The 21184-nt window shown below is 31.6% G+C and overlaps 1 protein-coding gene and 1 long non-coding RNA gene across 6 annotated transcripts in view; both read left to right on the forward strand.

Moving 5' to 3' along the window:
- Positions 1–21184, forward strand: part of LOC126735924 (cAMP-regulated phosphoprotein 21) — a 61773-nt gene that overhangs the window by 30667 nt on the left and 9922 nt on the right. For all 4 annotated transcript variants that reach the window (XM_050440046.1, XM_050440047.1, XM_050440045.1 and 1 more), the window contains exons 6-18: positions 2674–2815; positions 2878–3078; positions 3130–3283; positions 3342–3467; positions 7737–7890; positions 7973–8116; positions 14315–14403; positions 14458–14637; positions 14695–14802; positions 14879–15049; positions 15104–15323; positions 19305–19556; positions 19805–20002. In XM_050440046.1, the coding sequence (XP_050296003.1) occupies positions 2674–2815; positions 2878–3078; positions 3130–3283; positions 3342–3467; positions 7737–7890; positions 7973–8116; positions 14315–14403; positions 14458–14637; positions 14695–14802; positions 14879–15049; positions 15104–15323; positions 19305–19556; positions 19805–20002 (2139 nt within the window). The remainder of the gene's footprint in view (positions 1–2673; positions 2816–2877; positions 3079–3129; positions 3284–3341; positions 3468–7736; positions 7891–7972; positions 8117–14314; positions 14404–14457; positions 14638–14694; positions 14803–14878; positions 15050–15103; positions 15324–19304; positions 19557–19804; positions 20003–21184) is intronic.
- LOC126735926 (uncharacterized) lies at positions 15330–17256 on the forward strand. 2 transcript variants are annotated; one of them, XR_007660548.1, is made up of 4 exons: positions 15330–15772; positions 15827–16760; positions 16820–16996; positions 17159–17256. It is a non-coding gene; the product is annotated as an uncharacterized LOC126735926 (long non-coding RNA). The 2 variants fall into 2 exon arrangements; XR_007660547.1 differs by having other exon boundaries at positions 15330–16760.

Consider the following 21184-nt stretch of genomic DNA (forward strand, 5'->3'; position numbering starts at 1 on the left):
GGAGTTATAATCTTTGATTGCTTTGGGGCACGGCACTGTAGCCTTAGTTCCATCCTTCTGTCGCCGTTCTACAGTTTCCATCTCAGAACTGTGGCAGTTTGAGAGAACAATTACTTCTTTTGAATCTTTCCATAAGTATGCAGCAACACCTACGTTGCTAAATAAAGAGCAAGAATCGCCTTTCTTCATGTTTTGTTTAGCGACAAAATCTTCAAATTTTGGAAGATTTTTTCGTTTTGGCATACATGTACTCACTGCAGCAAATTTTATGGAAGACATCAATGAAACAGAAGCAAAAAATCTATCAAAGCATACCATTACCTCCGGGTCTCTAATAGACTTACATAAGGTCTTTACAACCCGTTCACCTAATCCTTGGCCAAGAGTGCTATCTGGAGTATCAACTTCTTTCCCGCAATATATGTTCATATCATATACGTAACCAGACTGTGAATCACACCTTTCCCAAACCTTGATGCCCCTTTTTATTGGTTTTAGAGGAAGATACTGTTTAAGAGCTGAACGGCCTTTGAATTTTACCATAGACTCATCTATGCTTTGAAATGTGCTCTCCGAACGCGCTTTTGAAAACGTATGCTTCAAACAGGACATTACTTCTTCAATGTAATAAAGCTTTCCTGAATTTTCTGGACGACTTGGATTATTATAATACATCTTAGATGTAAGAAGAAGAAAACGATCGCGTGATATGGCTTCTTTTATAGCTTCATTTCCAAGTGACTTATTAGAGGACCAGTAGTTTGCCATGCACGGTACTTTGTTATATGCCATAACAATATAACACCCCAAAACTATCATGATCTCATAATGATCAGTTGGAGCATATGCTTTTTTTGTTTTGACTTCGAGAATTTGTAATCTCTGGTTGGTGCATTGGGAAATAAACATAAACAGGCTTTTAGGAAACAGTTTGAAACAACACTCCCGTTCAGACGATTTATGAGTTATGTCGGAATACAAAATCCTATGGATTTTTATTTTTGGTATGGTTTTTGCTGGCTGGAATAAGCTGCTACTGGTGGTCCAATGAATGTTTGTAGTGTCACAAATTGCATTTTCAGAATTCTCCTGGTTTTCTTCAATAAGGCTTTCAGGGCTTTCGTTTTCAATGTTGGAAGTATTGTCGGTACTACAAATAATTGCCAATTCATCCTGGGAGACTCGTTTTGGCTTCTTCTTTTTAAGTGCATCCATTTCAATATCACTTTCAGATGAGGGCTGGTACTCAGAGCCGGAATCTTGAAAAGGATCTTCCATATCTGAATCATCGGATAATCCATACTGGTCAATACTCATAGCCATTTCTTGTAATTCTTTAGGTTTTAGCGGTTTTCTACTGCAAGCACAAAAAAGTAAGCATCAGCTGATGGGTTTTTAAAAATATATATCATGTAGGTCTTCACCAAACATAACGACTATAAATGCTGTAATTATTATTTTTTAAACGTACGTACTGTAAACTGTTAATTTGAATTCTAAATACCTATTGGAACTTTTTATAAAATTATTATGTTTAAATTTTTACGAGGTGTAGAGGCATAAATTCCAACCGAAAAATATCAAAAAAATATTCACATATTCAAAAGGCTTACTAACTTTTTGTAATTTTCAATGATTTTTTGCCTTATAAATTGACGTTATAAGAAACATACAGCTAATGCCTAAATTTCCACTTTAATCTTAATTTTACGACTGGGACATATACGTCCCTAAATCTAAATATCTGGGTCTTATTTTATTCAAATACAACATACAATATTTTACCTTAACTAAAACTTACCTTGTCATAGTTTTAATTCACTTTTAAAGACAAAAAAAACACCTTTAATAACCACAAAAACAAGAGCGCCACTTAACCGCTTGTTTACATTTCAAATTTACTATCCAATCTAACCTCAAAATAAAGCCCACGAGTTATATTTAATTTCAAAAACTGGATAATACTACTGGGACAACAGCCGATATAAAAATAATACATTTTTGACCCACCCGTTTGTAAAAAGAATTGCCTGGGACATATATGACCCACTAGTATTTTTTAAACATTTAATTTAAAAATAAATGCGTACATTAAAAACAGTTTTTTTGGTGGGACACATATCACCCGTTAGTATCGAAAGGGTTAAGCCTAATAAAGTATACTAAAAAACTTCAACTGCCTTTCCATTTTTCTTTTCAAAAATAACAATTAACAAAAAATAAAATAACATGCAATATAATTTGCATACTTATAATCTATACCTATATATATATATATCCATAGACTGTACCTAATAATAAAAAGCATTCCTAAAAAGAAGTAAGTTATCAAAAATATACTCCCTGCATGCTGTACAGAATTTCTTAATAACCTTTATTTTCCTTATATGAAACGACAATAAATTATATAGCTTTGGTGCATGATAAAATGATGAAAAAGTGCAAATGTCTATTCATATTTACTCTAGTTTGATATCGATGTCTTACATAATTTTTAAATTTTTTGGATTTATGTGTATATACGCGACGGATAAGCAGTATAGTGAACGAACATCAAATATTTCCCTAGAGTAAAGTAGAGATGTAGAAAATCTTTTTTTTTTGAACATGACCTTCAATATATAATTCAGAGATGATAAGCGTCCTCATTCACTTAAATATTTTTCTTTATAGATAACAGTGCAGATTATTACACCGACACCACTGGGGTAGACTTAGAGCAATTCATTCCGGACACGATAAACAGAAATCCGAAAGATAGGGCTCTCATGTTACGTATAGAGGAAGAATTAATTGGTCTAGTCAACGACAAGTTGTAAGAGTCTTTTTTTTTATTTCCAGACACTTAATGTTTGGTTTGTTTGTTTTTTTTTTTAGTCAAACCCACTATAAATTTCCACCAATGACGAGCTACCATCGTATGCTGGTCCATCGATGCGCCGCTTACTTTGGTATGGATCATAACATTGACCAGTCGGGCAAGTGCATTGTAGTGAATAAAACGAAAAACACCAGGATCCCCGATGTTAGATTTAAAGAACATATTAAAGAAATGTTTAACGATGATCCTCCTAGAAGGTAATAATGATTCAACGATACGTTCTGAAATTTATTTTGGTCTTTATACAGATCGATTCTTAAACGAGACTCGAACAGTATTGAGGACTATTGTTTTAAAAGTCCCGAGAGGGGAGGCTACGGTTTAGATGGGAGAAGAAGCAAAAGTTTCGAGGAACGGGAGGAGGAGTACGAGAGAGCGCGAAGACGGATTTTCAGAGGCGACGTACTTGAAATAAACGTAAATTTATATTCGTTACGCCTAATCGAGGGTTTTATTTCAGATGCACGACTCTTCAGAGGATTTCGGCTGGTCCGAGATCCAATGGTCGAGCACAGACAGCGATTATGCACGATACAGGCTTCATCCTCCGGAGATTCAAAGCAGGCAACTTAGGAAACTCTTAAAGGTATCTATTAAATTAATTCACATTGATTTAACTTCTTATTTAATAGCGTTCTTCTTTCCACTAACGGACGTACGCCTCTCCCATTTGCGATTTCCCGCATCCAATATAGTCCTGTTGTTAGTTTGACATTATCATTTATTTTATTTGTTTTCAAAAAATTAGTTAAAAGCAATGTCTATAAAAGTACAAAATAAGCACTTAAGTCACTTATTACTTGTGTATGCCTATATATAAATGTATTACCGTCAATCTTTACAATGTTTGGGTTTCACCCCTTTCTTAAAATTTGTTAATTAAATAATTTAAGTAGTTTTTTAATTCTTGACCTTCCCATTGAACACTATCTGATATTTTATTATATTCTTAATATCAGAGGAAATAAAGTTATAAAATTTTGCTCCTAAATAATCTATAAAATGATGGTTCATTTACTTATGATTCTGTGGCCAAGTAAAATTGTTATGCATGTTACTCCTTGGAACCTTGGAAATTCGTGATTTGTTTTTTTGAGCTATCAGTCCTATGTAAAAAAGAACATACTTTTTATATACACACATGATTTATATTAAATTCGTATAGGAACTCAGTTGAGTGGCCTATTTTTTTATGAATTACGTTAAGCAGGTAATTTTGGACAACTTTTAACGGTTGAAGATTAGACTTATAGATACCACTCAATACTATTATGCAATAAGAGAGGAGAGGCTCCTCTAAAGATTTATAAATAAGCAAACACAATTTACTGCCCAATACTTCTTGAAGAACGTAAAATGTTTGCATTAAGTTTCGGACTTTGCCATAAAGGTAATAAATATGACCTTTCCATTTTAAGTATTGGTCAATTATAATTCCAACATATTTTGTTTTATTTGTTTCTGTGACTACTTCGTTTCTTGTAGTGTTGAAAATGATAGTGGTCAGTTTTTATTACATAAGGAAAAAGCTATATAATTTGTAATTTTTCTATATCTTTCTTAGTTTTGAGTTATGAGCAGGTCGATAAGACCTCTTAGGAAAAATACATTTTTTTTTTCATAAATTTTTTTTTCTCAACTTTTTGTACATTTTTCAAAAAACCCTGAAATGGGTGTCAAATCAATTTAAATGAACAATAATTGTACAAATTTTCAAAACCGTATCTTTCTTAGTTTTTGAGTTATGAGCATGTCGAAAAGATCTCTTAAGAAAAAATCATATTTTTTGTTAAAAATGTATTTTCTCAACTTTTTGTAAATTTTTCAAAAAACCCTGAAATAGGTGTCAAATCAATTTCAATAAGCAATAATTGTACAAAATTTCAATACTGTATCTTTCTTAGTTTTTGAGTTATGAGCATGTCGATAAGATGTCTTAGGAAAAAACATATTTTTTTCATAAAAATGTTTTTTTCTCAACTTTTTGTACATTTTTCAAAAAACCCTGAAATAGGTGCCAAATCAATTTAAATGAACAATAATTGTACAAATTTTCAAAACCGTATCTTTCTTAGTTTTTGAGTTATGAGCATGTCGATAAGATCTCTTAGGAAAAAAACATATTTTTTTCATAAAAATGTTTTTTTCTCAACTTTTTATACATTTTTCAAAAAACCCTGAAATAGGTGTCAAATCAATTTAAATGAGCAATAACTGTACAAATTTTCAAAACTGTATCTTTCTTATAACATATTATTATATACATATTAATCGTAATTTTTTGGGTACATAACCAATTTCTTACCTGCCCAAAGCCCACACATAAGGTATTTTTCACTTTTTCCCATATATTGTCTAAATGTTAAGATCATGTCATCTGTAATAAGTAATAGTAACTTTTATTTGTATCAGTAAATATTCAGTACAGTGATTCATAATTATAATACAGAATATAGTCCTTATACAAGAAGGAATTGGAAAGCAATTTTAAAATTATTCCAAGTCCAGCACTTACACCTATACAAAATATAAGTAAGCCTAATGCCTATAGTGTTGATGGTCACTATAAATTTTACAGGCTCAAACTGACGCAGTTACAAAATTTTACCAATATTTAAACATTTAAAATGCCTAATTTTAGTCTTATCCAAACTATTCATGATTTAAAGCTATAAAAGAATACTTATTATTTCTTTAAAGGTTTTTATAGTACCCGAAATAAATATTTGTAGTACCTAGTTAATTTTATAATATTTTTTTTTAATAATTCACATGCGTAAGATAATTATAAAGAAAAGAAAACCGAGGAAAAGAAAAAAACAACGACTCTAATTATTTTGATTGTTCTGTTCACAAATACATTGGGATTTAATCTCACTAAATCAACAAAATATTATCGTGCAGTAAACGTATATTATCAACAACAAAGAAAAATATAAGCGTACAAAATATAATAAATCATATTAAGTATTTTGATTTAAAAGATAGAGTTTCATCTTGGAGTTAAGCTATTTACTGGTAAATGTTTTAAGGAGTTGGGAACATCATTGTACATTCAGTAAACATTATAAGAGAAGCGTCTTTCAAACATTGAGAGGCATTGAGTATAGCTTGCCAAACGTCGCCCAGGATTGCTGTATTCTTCTTTATATCCACACTGTTTTATTTTCTCTTCTAAGTACACTGTATTGCTCCACTCTCTCCGCTATCTGGTTTCCCACCTGGATTATGCCTTCCTCTATAAGCATGACTTTCATTTTACTGATATTCATTCTTAGTCCAATTTTTTGAACCTCTTCATTTATCATATTCTCAAATTCTGTAGGATCTTCTACCATTATGAGTATGTTATTTGTATAATGTAGGTGCGTTCCACTTTCCTAATTACGTTTTCCAAAGCTAATGCGATCAGTTGATATTACGAACTAATGATATGTTTTCTACGTAAATGTAGCAATTATTTAATACAAGCTATTTTTGCAAAAAAAATACTTCACGAGATAAACGAGCCCAAACAAGATTTTTTCTTTAGAAAAAAAAGTTAATTTTTACTGAAATGAATAAAAGAAGACCACTGCTATCCATTGAATTACATCATTTCAAAGATTGTTCGTTAAGCTTTAAATTGCGGTTTTACACATGACGCTGGGTAATATGCAGGGTGAATATAAAAGTATGAACTCCTTTTTGAGGCTTTTTTAACCAACTTTTGCAGTTTTTTCTTAATAGCTCTTTATTGGCATCATTTAAACGTTTCAAACTTTCAGCATTTTAATTACTTTTTAAAACTTATTTTTTGACACAATGTGTAACTTTCTACATAGAGTAGTTTTTGCTCTATAATTTTGTTAACTTTGACTTAACTAACTTCATTTTCAGTCAAATATTTTTAGATACTCTTCATTTAGTTCATTTATCATATTCTGAAGTTCTGTAGGATATTTTGCCATTATGATTATGTCATATGGATAACGTAGGTGCGTTCCAGTTTCCTAAACACATCTTCCAAAGCCAATATGAACAGTTTGGGTGATAAAGTGTCGCGTTTTCGTTTTTAAGTAGTTATGTTATATTAACTTATGTAGATGGGTAGTTGTAATAGTATTATATGATATATTGTAAACTTCTGCTCTAATTATTTGACAATTGTTATGTTTCCATTGAAACTTATCACTATTATTATTATGTTTGTATGCTTCGTTGGTAGTCTCTTGTATTAGTTGTGAATATTTACTATCGATCCGGCAATTTCGCAGTGCTCTCTAAATGTTCAACCGTGTCCAATGCCTTTTCATAGTCTATAAAGGGCAGATTCAAAGGAAAGTGGTTTTCATTGCACTTCTCAATCAAGAGTTTCATGGTGAGCAACCGACATGCAGTTGAGGTTACTTTTTTAAAACTTTCCTGTTCCGTTGACTGATACTTACTTTACTTTCAATAACCGACCCCTTCGATTATGTTGGTTATAACTTCTTCCTCAGTTACTTCGGGTAATTCTTCAGATCCGACATTTCTCACTTTCACCTTTTTCTTTGATCTTATACTTTAAATTCGTATAGGTCTGATATATGTGGTATGTATGATACGATATGTATGATATGAGTGGTATTCGTCAGCGATTTTCAAGATTCGACTCCAGTTTGTGGTAACATTACCTTTACTGTCAGTTAGTTAAAAAATTTGTTTTGTGAAAACCTTTATGCCATTGCCTTTATCATCTATGGTTTAATTTATTAGTTAATTCTCTCTTTTCTTATCCCTTAGATGTTTTTTAATTAGTTTGCTTAGTTCCACTTACTCTATTGTACTCTTTCCCTTTATTGTTAACTTAATCTATATTTCTATAATCTTTAAGGTTCATTCAGAAGAAACGGAACAATCGATGCGACCGTGCGTCGCGAAAAGTTACAGTTTCGGAGGCTACGGGGGCAGCGTGTCCATTTTAACTAGAGGCGATAGTGTTATGTCTACCCATAGCGCACCTGGACCCAGGCTACTCACTAAACAAGGTAAACTTTTTCTTTCCGATAACACCCGATACGAACGAAAATAAAATAAGAATTATAAAGAGGAGTTTTGCCTTTTTTTCAGATTCAGGAGCAAGTTCGGTGTCGTGGCGCCTTAGTCCCTCCAGTTCCGGATACAAATCCCAATCGCAGATGTCTGAATCGGTGACTCCGAGTCCTACTTCGACTCCTCACCCCGCTGGCGAAGGAGAGGAGCCTTACAACAGAGGTAGTACTATCGATAATTAATTTAATTTGATATTTCTGGATTGTTCTGATTTAATGTTTTAAAAGAGAGAAAAATTCGGATAATTGGCATAACCCTAAAATACAGTTTTGAAAACTTGTATACAATATGTTCCTTAATTAAATTAAAAAATCTAGATTCGCAAAATCGGAACTTCTTTTTGATAGGAATATGTTTGTCCTGTCTGTGACCAATGAAGTTCACGAGTTATCCTGGTGATCGACATGTGTTGGTTTTTCCAAATAGTATTTTGTAGACAGCCAGATATTCTTGCTGCTTTATTTACGTGTATTTTCACTTCGTCCATTATCCCCAGGTATTCAAAGTTCATTCGATTTCCATTATTTGCTTATGGTCATAGATTTGGTTTTTGATATCGAAATGCTCATGTCATATTTGCGAAGAAAACCGCATCGTCTGCATAGCATAATATTTTGAATTCGTTTTGTCCGATTCTGTAACCTTGTCCAACATTTCACGCTTATTTTATGATTTTTTACTGCCTGGAAAAGGTATTCGAAAAATTCATTTATTATTCTCAAAAAGACTTTAATAATATTTAACAAGGAGGAAAACAAACTGAAAGTCAAAGTCTCACAAATGTAGCGTCTATTAGTTACGGATTTCTCCTTACGGCATCATCAGACCTAGAATAAAGTTTAAAACTTGAAGCTATGGTTAGACAATATATGGACAATAAGTTGCGAAAAAAAAAGGCAATTTCTTGCAAAAGGCAAAAGTGCTACGATAAATTTCCTGGAAAATGAAAAATATTACTATAAGGACAAAAAACTGTCTGGAGAGAATATAGTTATTTATTCCAAGCAGTTGAGAAATAAGATTAATTTAATTTCTTGGAAAAAGTGAAAAATTTCTGTATCTTATAAATGTGTTTATTCCAGGCAGTTGAGCATGGACTATGAAATTACTGCATCTGCAAATTGCAAAAAAAAAATATTATTCTAAGCAGTTAATTAATATTATTAAGTTTAATTAATAATAATTAACTGCTAAGAATAAATTTATAAATAATTAATTAATTTCTTTATTCAGTTGCCTGGAAGAAATTTTTTTTTTAAAATTTTATAATGAACTCAATATAGAGTAAAATTTTCCCTTTTTTATGTTCAATTTTCCATATATGGTTTTTTTTCTAAAAATAAATAAAACGTCAAAATTTTCGACCAGTCCTGTCAGATTGCAAAGGTCACCAAGTTGAAAAGTGACAGATTAACAACATTGAGCCAAAGTGTCAATGATTATTAAAGGCAGGATCGTACCAAGAAGTTTTCTGAATTAATTAAAATTTTTTTTTAAAGAGTTAACACACATTTTTTTTAATAGTAAAATGTGTTTATTGCCTCACTTGCCTTGACAAAAATCACTTACTTCAGTTTAGCCACTGATTTTTGTAATTTTATGGGAAAGTAAAATTATTCATTTTTTATTTTGAATTTTTTATAAATTTTTTTTTTTAAATAATTAAAATGCAAATCTCTTAGTCCATGCCTGTAGAAGTTTAGACGTCACTCAGATGACAAGTGACAGGATCTCATTAAAAAAAATTTCTTAAAAAAACTTATTTATTGCTTCAATTTCCTGGAATAAATTATTTATTATAGTTTAGTCAACGGTTTATATAACTTTATAATAAGAATAATAGAAAATAAAATTCTCCACTTTTTACGTTTCGTAGATTATGTGTCTTACTTTCTTTTTTTAATAATTAAAATGCCAACGTTTTAGTCCGATTCTGTAGGATTCTAGACGTCACTCGAATGACAAGTGACGCAATAACTGTCACTTATCGTTTAGTCAACGTATTAATGATAGTTGGGAACAGAGTCGCAACAGGTCGTAAGAATTTTTTTAAAATTAATTTAATTTTTTTGTTCCAATTGCCTGGAAGAAATTATTTATTACAGTGTAGGCAAGTTTCATAATTTAAAAATAAATTAAATATATTTCGTTTATTTGAATTTCGTATAAATTATTTTTTTCACAATCTATCAATCTGATCCTGTTGGATTCCAATAATCCTCAACGTCACCCCAACAAGTCACTTGTCACTTTTCGTCAGATAAAGGCACTAAGAATGTTTTCCTTAAATAATTCAACAACCTAACGCCTTAGAATAATAATTCATTTATTCTAAGCAGTTAAGCATGAACCTTGAAAAATATCTGGAATAAGTAAGAATGACTACACTTGGAAAAGGCAAAAAAGGGTATAAATTGCCTAGAAGAATCATCATTTTATTTATTCCACTAACAAACAACATTGATTCAATTTCTTGGAAAAAGAAAAACATATAGTAACTCCCTGAAAAGGGCATGCAATGCAACATTTATTTCAACATAACTTGCCTGAAAAAAATAAAATTTTATTTATTCCAGGCATATAAGGATCAAAACCAAATAAACTACCTGGAAAAAAAGCAAGGGATTTTAAATTGCCTGGAAAAGGTGTACTGTCATTTAATTTTCCAGACAGTCGAGAAACATCATAAAAACAATAGTCTGAAAAATGCAACAAGTGACTGTAAATTGCCTGAAAAAAATCGAATTTATTATATTTCAGTCAATTTGAGAAACAATAAATTCCTGAAAAAAAAAAATTACTGCCTGAAAAAAAATTTGATTTTTTTAATTCTAGGCAGTTGAGAAAATAAACTTTGCAAAACTGCTAGAAAAAAAGGCAATCAATGACCATGAATTTCTTGGAAAATGCAAAAATGTTACGATAAATCTTCTGGAAAAAAAATAACACTATAAGAAAAGGAAAGCCACGAAGAAAAATCGAAAAAGGAAATAAAAGTCTCGAAGTAATATAGTTTTATTTATTTCAGGAAGTTGACAAACAACATTTATTCAATTTTGGAAACATTCTTATTTATTTTAATTTAGGCAATTGAAAAACAAAATTGCCTGAAAAAATCATAAATTTATTTATTCCAGGTAGATTTCTTAGAAGAACTGCCTGGAAAAAATAAAATTTTATTTATTCCAAGCATATAAGTAACAAAACCAAATAAACTACTCGAGAAAAAAACAAGGAATTTCAAATTGCCTGGAAAAGGCGTACACTGTAATTTTTTCTTTCAGACAGTTGAGAAACATTATGAAAACGTTTGCCTGAAAACTGCAACAAATTACTGTAAATTATGTGAAAAAATTCTAATTTATTATATTTCAGGCAATTGAGAAATAAGAATTTAATTAATTTCTTGGAAAAAGAAGAAAACTACTGCCGGGGAAAATTATCTCCTTGCCTGACACTACCTATCGATATTCGCACTTGTACTGTTGTTGGTATTGAGTTATTTTATTACCTGGATTATATTGTTGTTGCGTTCTTGCAAGATTTTTAGCACATCCTTTAGTTACACTATCAAATCAGCTCAACAAAGCAGAGGAACGCTGGTTTATTAAATTCTATTTAAATGATTTAGCGCAGTATAAATATAGCGTCGATGGTTGATTTATTCTATTTAAAGCTTTGTTGTTCTTCGTTGATGCTGACTGTGCTTGATAAATGTTGGCTTATTATTTTGGAGAGCAGGCTTATGCCTCGATAGTTCCTAGGGGTCTTTCTTTTCTCCTTTCCTGCAGATAGGGATTGCAATGCTAGATTTCTATTACTATCTTCTGTAGGGATAATCATACTGTAAAGTTGTGATAGTTCTTCAGCTAATGGGCTCCATATTTGAGCATTTCGTTTGTTATTTAATTTGAGCCTGGTGATTTTATTTTGTTCTTTTGATTTCTGTTTTGTTTTTAATATAGTTATCGATGTTGATCCATAGATCCACTTTTTCTTCGGTGTTGTACAGTCTCTAGAAATGATTTTCCAATTCCTTAGCGGTAGTATTGACTGCGATGTCTTCATTAACTATATTCTTCTGTGATCTATAATAATAATAATAATAATAATAATAATAATAATAATAAGTTTATTTATATCAAATTTCACAATATTACAACTCTGTAAAACAAATAAGGCACTATAAATAAATGATTACCCACAAAAGGAAAACCTTGTTAGTGGGACAAACATAATAATAATAATAACAAAGAAAAGAAAAGAAAAAAAAGAATACCTTTTTACCTTAAACATAATTTTTTTCTAAGATGACATGAAAATGTCTAGTATCTAAGCAGCTAAAACTTTTCCATATTCCTTCACTAACCATAAAAAAATATATATATCATAGAATAACAGGTGAATAAATGGGGAAACAGAAACTAAAGGAAAGGCAGCTGAACAAGAGATGATTAGGATTTCGAAGCTAACAAGTAGATACATTTTCCATTTGGTTTTTCAAACTGTATGTCTTCAAAAATAAAAAATAATATAAGTAAATAAATAGATAAAGTCATATAAATAGAATAAAATGAAATGTAAATATTAGTATCTGGAATTCAACTTTAACAATCATAGAAAAAAATTGTCCTTCATTTTTTTCTACCTCATCCATTAAAAATATTTTATCTTCCTTTTTTCTTCTCCAATTTTTAATCTTGTATTTTTTAGAATCTATTCTTTTAATTGAAGCTCAAAGCTTTTAAACCCTCTTGCACTAAGAAGCCCAGAGGCTAACTCGGTGAACTTTTGGGCTAATATACCAGTAGCTGCATTGAGCAACTGTTGTTTTAACTTTGGGCAGTGATCCAGTGTAAGCTTTAACTTTTTCATGAGTATATGAAATATTTGAAAGAGTATCTTTCTTTTTATATTGCCTTATCACAATGCTTTGAAAAAAGAGTTGTCTGAGATCCAAAATTCCGCTTTCTCTGTATAATTGATCTGAACAGTATTGTTTGTTTCTACCTAAAACCATTTCTTAACACGTTGACTGCCATGTGTATATATATTATACACAACGTGTGTGTCACTGGCGCCATATGTATAAAATATATACATAGTTCTATTGATGACTGCAGGCCGCGTGTATACGATTTACGCACACATTACGTGTATTTCTTATGGGTTCTCTATTTGTCCCGCGTAGGACTAACATATAACGTGTTTGGCGTGAAAATATTTTTCTATTTTTTGAAAATATAGCTGTTTTAAATTTTACATTGCAAAAAAGTGCCCAATAATGCGAGTCTAAGTTGGATAGGATTTTCTTTATTTTTTAGTAAGAAAATACCGCATTTTAGGTTAGGAAATGTAACATACAGTAAATTGGAAAATGTTTTATTAAAAAAAAAATAGAAGGTGATAACTAAAAATTACTTCTAAACTAATGGAAAAATACACCAAATATTTAAAACATTGTAGAAAAAATGGCATAATTGATAAAAATATGGAAAACCCCTTTATTACTTTAATTTGGCTTTATGAATTACAAAAAAACATTCAACACATATTGGTGGTTTACCTGGACAGGCATATGTATAAATTTTAGCGGTTGTGTATAGTATTTACACACACGGCGCAGATTGATAAAAAATAATACTGCGCCGCGTGTATACATATTATACATGCTTCTAAACAAGGTCAAATACAAAAAAAAGTGTCTCTTGCTACCATATTTGGATCTAAAATCTACTTATTAGAAAACAAAATTAATAAAACACTCCCGGCGCACCTGACCCAAGTTCTGATATACGTCCGGCAGTCAACGTGTTAAAAAATAATTAATTTTTTAAAATCCATTTCTGAACAATTTCCAATGGGTGTAAGTGAATCTTTAGTGCTCCCCACCCCAAACGAAAATACCGTAGTTCAAATTGTGGTTGAATAAGTGCTGCATATAATGATACTAAATATTCCTCATCAAAATACTTTTTCAGTTCTTTAAATTTAATAACAAAACATCTTATTTTATTAGTTACTAATTGAATGTGATTATGCCATTTGAGATTTGCGTCAAAAAATATACCTAACTATTTGATTTTGTCTGCCCTTTTTATCTTAAAATCTACATTTTTTATTCGAATTCTGAGGTTTTTAAAAAATGGCAATGAATCCTGATAGTATCCGAATGGCATAAAATATGTTTTATCAAAATTTATTGTCAATACTTGATTGTTAAAGCAACGAAATGCGTTTGCTAAATCTAACTCCGCCATACACTTGAGATCGTCCCAGGTATCTCCTACATAAATTATGCATGTGTCATCAGTACAACGAATCTAATCTGTAATAATTAAAATTTTCTTCCGTTTCCAGGTTATATAAACAAAGGAAGCAACCATGTGGTTTGGGCTGTCACCGATTTAAATAACGTCCCCAAAGGGAGCATTATTATAAATCCAGAAGTAGGTGTAGAAAATTTAAAACACTTGAAATAGCCATTAATAATTATTTTCTAGACTGGTAAGCCATACAAAAACGAGGACGGCACGATATATTATTACGACCCTATAAAACCAGCACCTGGAATTTTAGCTGTGGATCTCCCCACTTCCCGTTCCACCGAGAAACTCGAGGAATCTCGCACTATCGAGAAAGAGAAAGCACCAGTCTTATCATCGTCATCGCCCATACATGAAGTAAATAAATACCAAAAAAAAAAATGTTACAATTATATAATTGATTTTTTTTTTTAGAAAACATCCAGCTCAAAACAGTCTCCCTCGAAAGTGAAATCCAGTTTCACAAATACGGCGACGAGTCCCAGCTTGCCTTTTTCACCGCCCCTATCGACTTCTTCCTCTGTAAGCGTACCTACAACTCGAAATTATACCTCTTTAAAAGTAAAATCACCAAATTTAACATTTCTTTCACTTTAAGGTAATAAATTCTTGCGATAGTGCCTCGAACTTGCCCCAGCCACACTACCAAAACTACCCGAACGTTTCTTCAGAGGGCGCCATGCCTACTGTTTATCCGCAGCCCTACATCGTTTACACTGCCTCACCTTATACTCACATGCCCATTCAACAATCGTATGACGCCCGAATGGTAAATGTGTAGGAAAAAAATCGTACAAACGTGAACTCTTTTTGATTCTTTTAGGATCAGCCAAGTATGGCAGACATAGGCACCACGTATTACATGCAGGAGGGAGGTGGACCTGCAACTGCCCAACCGATCGCGTATCAAACGACGCCATCGGGACCATACTGGAACCAATCGGCGACACCCGTTAATTTTTATGCCGCAGCGGGACCGCCCGCCAGTCAGACCCCGCCACATCAAAGATATTCGGTGCAGGTGCCACCACAAGGACAGACGGGTATATTTATTTTTGTAGTTTTTATTTATTTGGAGGGATCTGTAAACCCTGACACCCTACCAAATTTATTGATTTTGTAACTAATTTACTAGAAACTGCGAATTTTTTGCCTGATTATTACATATACAAGTTGTTGTAACCCCTAGGTGTGAAATATACACCTGTGTGCGTTAGTTATCGCTTGTGATTAATAATAAATAATAATAATAAATAATCTCTTTATTTTAGGAAAATATACAACATAATACTTGCCTAAGACTAGACACACAATTACTTTTAAAAAGTTGTGCGGGTGTCTATAATTCATCAATTAATAAATATACATATAAGCAGAAAATGCTTTTTATTTGTCGTTAGTCGGAACAATAGAAAATGAGAAAAGAACAAGCAATTCTACGTACATACCTATTGTGATAAAATATTATAAATAATCTATATTACTGTCAGAAGTATATCTTTTTGAAGGTTTAGTAGCCATGAATTAACTTTCCGTTTAATTTTAGAGAATGGTTTATTTCTTAGTTCCTGAGGCAATTGATTGTATATTTTGGGAGCTAAGAAGACTATACTTTTCTGAACTGCGGTATAATGCACTGGAGTTGATAAGATCATTGATTTACTTTGTGCAAATCTAGTTGCAATTGAGTGGGTTGATGTATTAATGTTAATTTTCTGGTTACTAAGGAGTCTAACTATTGATTTTAAATATAATTTAGTAATGGTCAGTAATTTAGATTTCTGAAATAGTAACTCGGTATGATGCATTATATTTTTTAAAAGAGATATCTTTATAATTTTTTTTTGGGTAATTTCAAGAGGATTCAAGAAAGTTTTACTGGCGGCTCCCCAGATACAAATTCCATAGTTAATAATTGATTCTACTAAACCTTTGTAAATATTTAGTATTGTTTTACGTGACAAACATTGTCTTAATATATAGAATTTATACATAAGTTTTCTTATTTTACCACAGATATATTGCACATGTATCTTCCATTTTAGATGCCTATCAAAGTATACACCCAAATATTTAATTTCGTCCACTGCACTAATCCGCACACAATTACAAGTTTTCATATTCCTACAATCATTGTCGTGAATTTTAATAGTCTCAAGGTCATAAGGTAATCCTGCTTTTGTCATGGAGTGACACATGAAATGAGTCTTGTCAATATTAAGAGATAATAAACTAAAATCCAGCCATTTTTTAACCTCAACAAGAGCTTGCTCGGCCTTTTGAAACACTTCATCCCACGTGCCACCCCCAACCATGAGAGCTGTATCATCAGCGTAACAGACAACTTGCACACTTGTTATTACCGAAAATATACTATCCATATAGAGAGTGAACAATATTGGACCAAGGACCGTGCCCTGTGGCACACCACACCTCACTGGAATTTTACTACTGTGAATCTCGCCTATCTTAACTTGCTGGTAACGATTTTCAAGAAATGATTTTAATAAATTTAATGGTATTCCTCTTATGCCTTTAGCTTCTAAGCGTTCCATCAAGATGTGGTGCGGCACAGTATCAAAGGCCTTAGCCAGGTCCAGGAAGATTGTCATACATTTTGTATTGGTGTTAAAAGCATTTATTATGTCGTCAGCTACCCTGACTAAAGCATCCTCAGTTCCCATTCCCGTCTTAAAACCATATTGATTTGCATTAAGTAGGTTATTTTTATCAATATAATTACATAATCTCAATTTAATACATTTTTCTACAACTTTACTTATGCTGTTGGTGAGAGCTATGGGTCTATAATTTTTTAACTCATCCCTTGGGCCTGATTTATGAAGTGGTATAACGATTGTATTTTTTAAAATTTCAGGGTAAACTCCAGACCCAAAGATAGTATTTACCAGATGTAAAAGAGGCACTATCAAGTATCTGTTATAATTCTTAATAAAATTATTAGATATGCCATCATCAACATTTGAATCACTATTTCCCAAAGATCCAATTGTAGTAATAAGTTCATTTTCGACAATAGGTTTAAGAAACAAAACTACTTTTACAGTTTTTTTGAAGAATAATAACATAGTTTTGAGGTTTTTTTATTTTAGCGGCTAGTGTTTGCCCCACCGTACTAAAGTATTTATTAAATTCCTCTGATATTTTTTGATCTGTTGTTACCAAACCTGACTCCCCCATTACACTAGTTACTTTCGGCTTAGCTGAGTTTTGATTAGTGACATATTTTATGTTATTCCACAACTCTTTTGGGTTTTGTTTACATGTTTCAAAAATTTGCCTAAAATATACAGCTTTAGCTTTACTCAGTATTTTTGTCAAAATTTTTCTGTAATTTACAAACATTTCCTTGGCATTTAAATTATTTGGGTTTAAAGCTGATATATTTTTTAACCTATCTCTTTCTCTTATACACCTTAATAAATTACCCGTCAATCAAGATTTCTTCTTTCTATATTTACATTTAATATAAGATTCTTTTGTAGATAAACTAATGTATGATTTTAATTTTTCAATAAATAAGTGATTACAGAAACAAATACATTTAATAACCTTAAATACTACAATACCTAATCTATTAACACTTAACAATCTATAAAAAGTTAACTATATAACTTGGATTGAAACCTTTGGTGTACACTCGAACCACCAAACAGTTTTACAGTTTACTCAAATATATACCGTTGACTCCTACTACCATAAATCAATTAGACGATTAAGCCCCATTGTGCAAGGTCCAGCGTTTTTAAGGGGTGATCAAGGGTGAAAGTGAGTAAGTGATATAGGGTCAGATTGGAAATCTTTCTTAATTAAACTTATATAGTTGATAAAAGAAACAATGTTGTTATTTTAGGCAAAGCAGAATATTTTAAACGATGTTATAATCTTACTAAATATTGATCATAAAAAGATTTCCAAGAACCTTATATCAAAAATGATTTCGCAGTTTAAGGCAGCATTAAATGATTGCAAAAACCTTGTTGCCACTTCAGATAAATTCAAGTTACAACATTTTAAACGCAACAATTCAAAATTTATATTGTTTGGCAAAAATCCTTAAACTCGGCAATAAAACGAGAAAAATTATCTCCGCTATAGGCAACTCCAACTTACAATATTTTCAAGTTTTTGGCAGAGCAATTTGAGACATTAAAAATACCTTATGAACGTTTATCTTTCAAAAAGTTTATTTCATTTTAAGTGAAGATGAAATTCTTGTTTCTTTCGATGTATCTTCTTCTTCTTTCCAAGCGTCCTTATATCAAAAACTTTGGGACATCTGACTTCTGAATTTTTGGAAAGTAATGGTTTCGATTACATCCGAGATGTAATTAAATTAACAAAATAAAATTTTCAATACTATGAATATGAATCAATTGAGGGTTCATAATATGAATTCTCAAATGAAATAATTGCATTGTAATCAGCAAAAAGAAAATAACAGAAACGTGAAAAAATTACGCATTTAGATAACGCAAAAAATTTCAAAATGTTAGCTGAGCATGAGTACAGTAGCGATTTCGATTTGGAATGTTTGGGAAAAGTGATCTAAGACAAACAGACTTATTTATTAAAGGAAATCAAGATAATTTGGAAGTGAATACAACTTTTGCAAGCTTTGAAAACTCTTCAGTGGAGGACAATTTTTACAATTTTTGAGTTAGGAAGCAATGAATCTAACCTCATTTGAGCGACCAAAGACTAGGGCTAGAAATAGAAAGATATATCTACATTCGAAGGTTGAGAGAGATAGTTCATACCAGAGTTCGAGAATTATCCAAACGTGCAAACAAGTGTGGTGAAAATTTTTTAAACAGAATGAGGTACAGCCGTGGGTTGGCCAATTGAATGCTCTTCATGAACCGTCTTGAGTTAAATACAAAAAATACTTTCCACGAGTTTGGTTAATGTTAGCGCAACACGTGTTGATAATTTAAAAAAAATGTTAGTTAGTAATAAAATTGTTTTCTGAAAAAACTGTTTATAGCCGTTTTTTTATATAGCATACGTTCCTGCCGGGTATCCCGCTACTGTAAACTACGTGACGGCACCACCAGGACCTTCCCATCAAAGTCAAACTCCTCCAGAAATGATGCCTGTGTATCCCAACCACCATCATCATCATCATCAACCTGTACAGATGGTATATCAACCCAATCCACCAGGTGCTGCTACTGCTGCTGCTGCCACTGTACTTTATCCAAATCAACCATCTCTTATTTATACCAATAACTCGGCGATCTACCCTACAACTGGTAATTTTCTTATGTGTTTCTTTAAGGATTTTCTTGGCATGTTTCTCATATTATTAGAGATTTAATAGCTGAATAGTTTTTTAACATATTGTCTTTACTAGTTCTAATATATTAAACATCATTTATTTTAATATTCGCTTAAAGAAAGTGAACATTTCCCTAATTTAACCCTGGTGTATTAGGAGTAAACAAGAAACGATAGCTCATCACAATTGTCCTCCTTTTAATTTATTTTGCATGACTTGTAGGTTATGGTACCCAAAGTATATCCTACCCTCAGGGGGGCACCCTTACTCCGAGCGGTACCTCTTCCGTACCGATCACGCCATTCGACACCGCCACTCCAAACGGTTTCGTTCAGTTGACTCACGGAATGCAACAGATGAATTTAGGAGGAACCAATCAAGCCGGGAACCCACGGGGATTCGTGCCTGTGAACGCTAAATGTAATTACAATCAAATTTTATGCTTATTTAAATTGATAAGGAATATACTTTCCTAAAAGGAAGTCTTTTCTCCACAAAATACAATGCCAATCTTGTTTAAAAAGTGATCCATTTCAATAAGATGACTCATCATCATTGGACACTAAAAATATTACATTCGGATTTAAAAAGTCGTAAAGTAGTATTGCTGATTGTAAACAATCAAACATTAATTTTAAAATGGCACAGAAACTGGCTAATTTTATACATTTTTAAGGTAAAAAAGGTTCCTGCAGAGGAACAGCGGTCAAACGGCGAAACACTGTCGACTAATTAGATTTAATAAAGGGATTAAATGAAATATAAATTAAAGGAAAAGTTTAATGAAGAATGAGGGTTCATAAGACTCAAATAATTAAAAAACATGTTACTTTCAAACTTGTTCGATCATAATCAGGTGATCTTATTGCCTTATTAATTTGCAGAAAAGATCCAAACAAACAAACATGTAGCACCTCAGGATCCGCTTCAATAATGTCATTAGCAGAAAGTGAATAAGTATTAGTAATAAACCTTTTAAAGTTGTTTTCTATTAATTTAGTATGTTCTTTTACACGAGTTTCAATTCTCCTTTCGCTTTGACCGATGTAGCACACAGTATAAGAACATTTTAGTCTGTAAATTCGAGATCTGTGAATGATAGGAATCTTGTCTTTGGTATTGACATGATTTTATCTTTTGTGAGACATAAGATAACAAAGAATAAACGACAAACACGACAACATTACACTTTTAGAAGTGAGCCAATCCAATCTAATCTAGTAGGACGCAACCGAATACAACCAAATCTATCCTAACTACACTTAACATCATTATTCAGATAATTATTTATTAATAATAAATGAATTTCCATAAAAAGTCCTTAAAAGAGACTAAAAAATATAAAACCACTGAGTGGCTTAAAATAAAGAAAAATTTAGGTCCAACTGCCTGAAACTAGAAAACAGAAGGAGTTTGTGGTCCCAAAACAAACATTTAATTTTTCACTACAAAGACGTTTTTTATTTAAGAATTTATTTTGATTTTTAATATAGATTTTATCGATGGTCTTGTCAGAATATCCGTTATTTCTAGGCATTTCATAAATTGTATCAAGTTCTTTCTGTGTTTAAATAAAGAGGACTTTTAATAAGTCTATGAAAA

Source organism: Anthonomus grandis, chromosome 5, assembly GCF_022605725.1.
Source record: "Anthonomus grandis grandis chromosome 5, icAntGran1.3, whole genome shotgun sequence".
Classification (NCBI taxonomy): Eukaryota; Metazoa; Arthropoda; class Insecta; order Coleoptera; family Curculionidae; genus Anthonomus; species Anthonomus grandis.